At 44.6% G+C, this 3253-nt stretch overlaps 1 protein-coding gene across 12 annotated transcripts in view; it reads right to left on the bottom strand.

Moving 5' to 3' along the window:
- RYR3 (ryanodine receptor 3) overlaps nucleotides 1-3253 on the bottom strand; it is a 570442-nt gene that overhangs the window by 199033 nt on the left and 368156 nt on the right. For all 12 annotated transcript variants that reach the window (XM_055088336.1, XM_055088341.1, XM_055088340.1 and 9 more), the window contains one exon: nucleotides 411-619. In XM_055088336.1, the coding sequence (XP_054944311.1) occupies nucleotides 411-619 (209 nt within the window). The remainder of the gene's footprint in view (nucleotides 1-410; nucleotides 620-3253) is intronic.

Genomic DNA, 3253 nt, shown 5'->3' with positions numbered 1-3253 from the left:
CTGGGCCCGTGAGCCATGGCCGCTGAGCCTGCGCGTCCGGAGCCTGTGCTCCGCAACGGGAGAGGCCACAGCAGTGAGAGGCCCGCGTACGGCAAAAAAAAAAAAAAAAAAATTAAGGTCTCTGGATACTGTATTGCTATAATACCGGGATAGAAATGTCTGGAGAAAACACTGTGGCCCAAAGGTTTGGGGATGGATCTGCAAGGTGTTTACCACTTGTAAGATGCCACTCAGCTGCCCCAACTAAGGTACCTGCAACGACAGCTCTGAGGGCCAGCGAGGAGGTGACCGGGGTAGGGGCAGCCAGGGCGTGGACTTAGGCAAACACCACCTGGTGACAGAAGCATCAGCAGGAGTTCAGGGCCTTGGTCCCCCTGGCCTGCCAGGGTCCCCGCAACGTGCAGCATTACCTCTAGCTGTGGATGATCCTTGGGCACATTGACAAAGGTTGGGAGGCGCTTGCTGAACCACATGGCCACGTCGCGGTTCATGTTGACAGCAAAAGGCTCAAAGCCCTCTTGGAGGCCGCACATGGTATAAAACTTGAAGGTGCTGGCGTCCATCCCGAGATTCATGCGGCCGATCTGAGACAGGCCCAGAGAGCATATGGGCACAAAGCCTGCGGAATGGTGAGAGAGCCCGGTCAGCCCGCAGGACTGTCCTGGGAAGCTGGGAGGAAGCGGAACCTTTGCTTCCTCAACAGCTTTGAGACTCAGCAGGAAAAACGGAAAGACGGGACAGCGTCCTTTTCTTTCTTCCTGGCACATAAACTCAACAACAGGAGGTCACATGGAGTTTACGGCTGCCCTTGGTATATGGGAAAGAAAAGTGAGGCTGGTTCAAAATGATTTGTTGCAAAAAACAATCATCTAGGTAAGATTCTTCTTAAGACATAAATAAATATCAGCTGGAAAAGTAAAACCAATAAGAGAAAAAGTGAAATTCTTTATCTATGCCTTAGCTAAAATTGATTTTAGGCCCTGGGTAATTTTATTTTATTTATCTCTGGAGATATATTGTTTTTCTGAGGTACAGTTGATTTATAATATATTAGTTTCAGGTGTACAGCACAGTGATTCAATATTTTAATAGATTGTACTCCATTTAAAGTTATTACAAAACAATGGCTGTATTTCTCTGTGCTGTACAATAATATATCCTCGTTGCTTATCTCTTTGATACATAGTAGTTTGTGTCTCTTAATCCCATACCCCTAACTTGCCCCTCCCCACTTCTTTCTCCCTATTGGTTATCACTAGTTTGTTCTCAATATCTGTGAGTCTGTTTCTGTTTTGTTATATACCTTCAATTGTTTTATTTTTTAGATTTCACATATAAGTGATAACATAGAGTATTTGTCTTTCTCTGTCTGACTTATTCCACTAAGCATAATACTCTCTGGATCCACCCATGGTGTTGCAAATGGCAAATTTTCATTCTTTTTTTATGGCTAAAACATATTCCATTGTATGTATATGTATGTGTGTGTGTGTGTGTGTGTGTGTGTGTGTGTGTATAGACACATACCACATCATCTTTATCCATCCATCTGTTGATGGGCACTTAGCTTGCTTCCACATCTTAGGCCCTGGGTAATTTTAAATACTGCCCCCAAACAAAACAATGCCTAAAGAATGACTTGGTGTAAACCACCCAACTTTTCTAGGTCTCAGAATCTTCTCCAGTGAAATGAGAGGTCTAATGGTTCATGTCATTTTGAGAGTATGCTCCTAAGAAGTTTTGGATGCTAACGTAATGACTATGCTTGTTTACAAAATACAGTTTACAAACCCCATCCTCCCAGCCTTCTGCTGTAGTCCCCTCCTAAGCAGGAAAGCGAGATTTTCAAGCAGGAGACATAGAAAACTCTGTTCACTCTTACAGTGACTGCCTCTCCAAGCTCTCTTCCGTATCCTCATCATATTATAACGCTGCCATGCAGAACAGACCCAAGGCAGAAGTTCAGATTATTTGGTGTTCTTGTTTGTAGGCTATTTATGTATCATAATTGTGGACCAACAAATCAGCAGAACTGGGAAAGCACTAATTATCCCAGATCTGGGAAGATGTGCGGCAGGCAGCCGGAGGGCAGCTGAGGCTGCCAGGAGAGCTCAGAAAAGGAGGAAGGGCTTGGAGGCTGGTGGCTAAAGCAGGGCTTGGAGTCCCTACAAGGAAAACCGTGTCACTCCTAGGACGGCGGTGCTTATTTAAGGGGACATTTAAAGGTCTATTTTGGGAGAATTTATGTTCAACAGTAAGTCGCTCATAGAGACCAAAGGCAAAATGCACTCCTCCTAAAACCAGTGCTTATATACTATTATCTAAGCCACAAAGTTTCTAGGTAAGTAAGTCTCATAAGTGAAAGATAAATCCCTCCCAAGCTGAGCTGGCTGCTTTCAGAAACTATGAACTCATTTAGGACACTTTAATACTCTTTCTGAGTAAGAGAGCTCCAGTGAAATCCTAGCAATGACGGTGACGTCTGTACAAAGAGCCTCCTCCCAGGACCACCGGACACTGGTGGTACCACCACTTGGTAAGGCAGACGGTCTGGTCCATCAGACAAGCACAGATTCATGCACCGTCCTGAGCATTGCTATGTTTCTGGCATGGCATTCGAGACTGGGATAGATGAAACTATCCCCGTCTAGAGACAGAGATTTTTATAAATGAGGAATCTTTGGAGATCTGATTCCAGTATAGAATAAGGACTGATTGTTGGCAAAACTTTTGGGTCCCTACTGGGCCAGCGGGCTCTGCTCTATGCTATGAGAGGATGTGAAGGAAGGAAAAGAAACCATCCTGATCACCAGGAGCTTACAGAAGTGGGGACGACAAATGGAACGCACAAGAGTGAATGTTGTGTGGTAAGACATCCCCACTTGCAAGACAGTACTTTGGTTTTCAACCTGGAAAAGTACCACTATAGTAGTTTTATGTTGAAGACATGATTTTGAAGCGTTCCATCCGTGATGTGAGCAGAGATAGGACATCTTAAGAAAGTCTCTCTTGGATGTGGAGAAAAGGCAACCCTCCTCCACTGCTGGTGGGAATGTAAGTTGGTGCAGCCACTATGGAGAACAGTATGGAGGCTCCTCAAAACACTAAAAATAGAGCTACCATATGATCCAGCAATTCCATGCCTGGGCATATATCCAGTCAAAACTATAATTCAATAGGATACATGCACCCTAATGTTCAAAGCAGCATTATTTACAATAGCCAACACATGGAAGCAACCTAACTGTCCATC

The sequence above is a fragment of the Physeter macrocephalus genome, chromosome 11, assembly GCF_002837175.3.
Source record: "Physeter macrocephalus isolate SW-GA chromosome 11, ASM283717v5, whole genome shotgun sequence".
NCBI classification, from domain to species: Eukaryota; Metazoa; Chordata; class Mammalia; order Artiodactyla; family Physeteridae; genus Physeter; species Physeter macrocephalus.
Note: the sequence above shows the minus strand (reverse complement) of the source record. Positions and strands in the feature narration are given on the sequence as shown.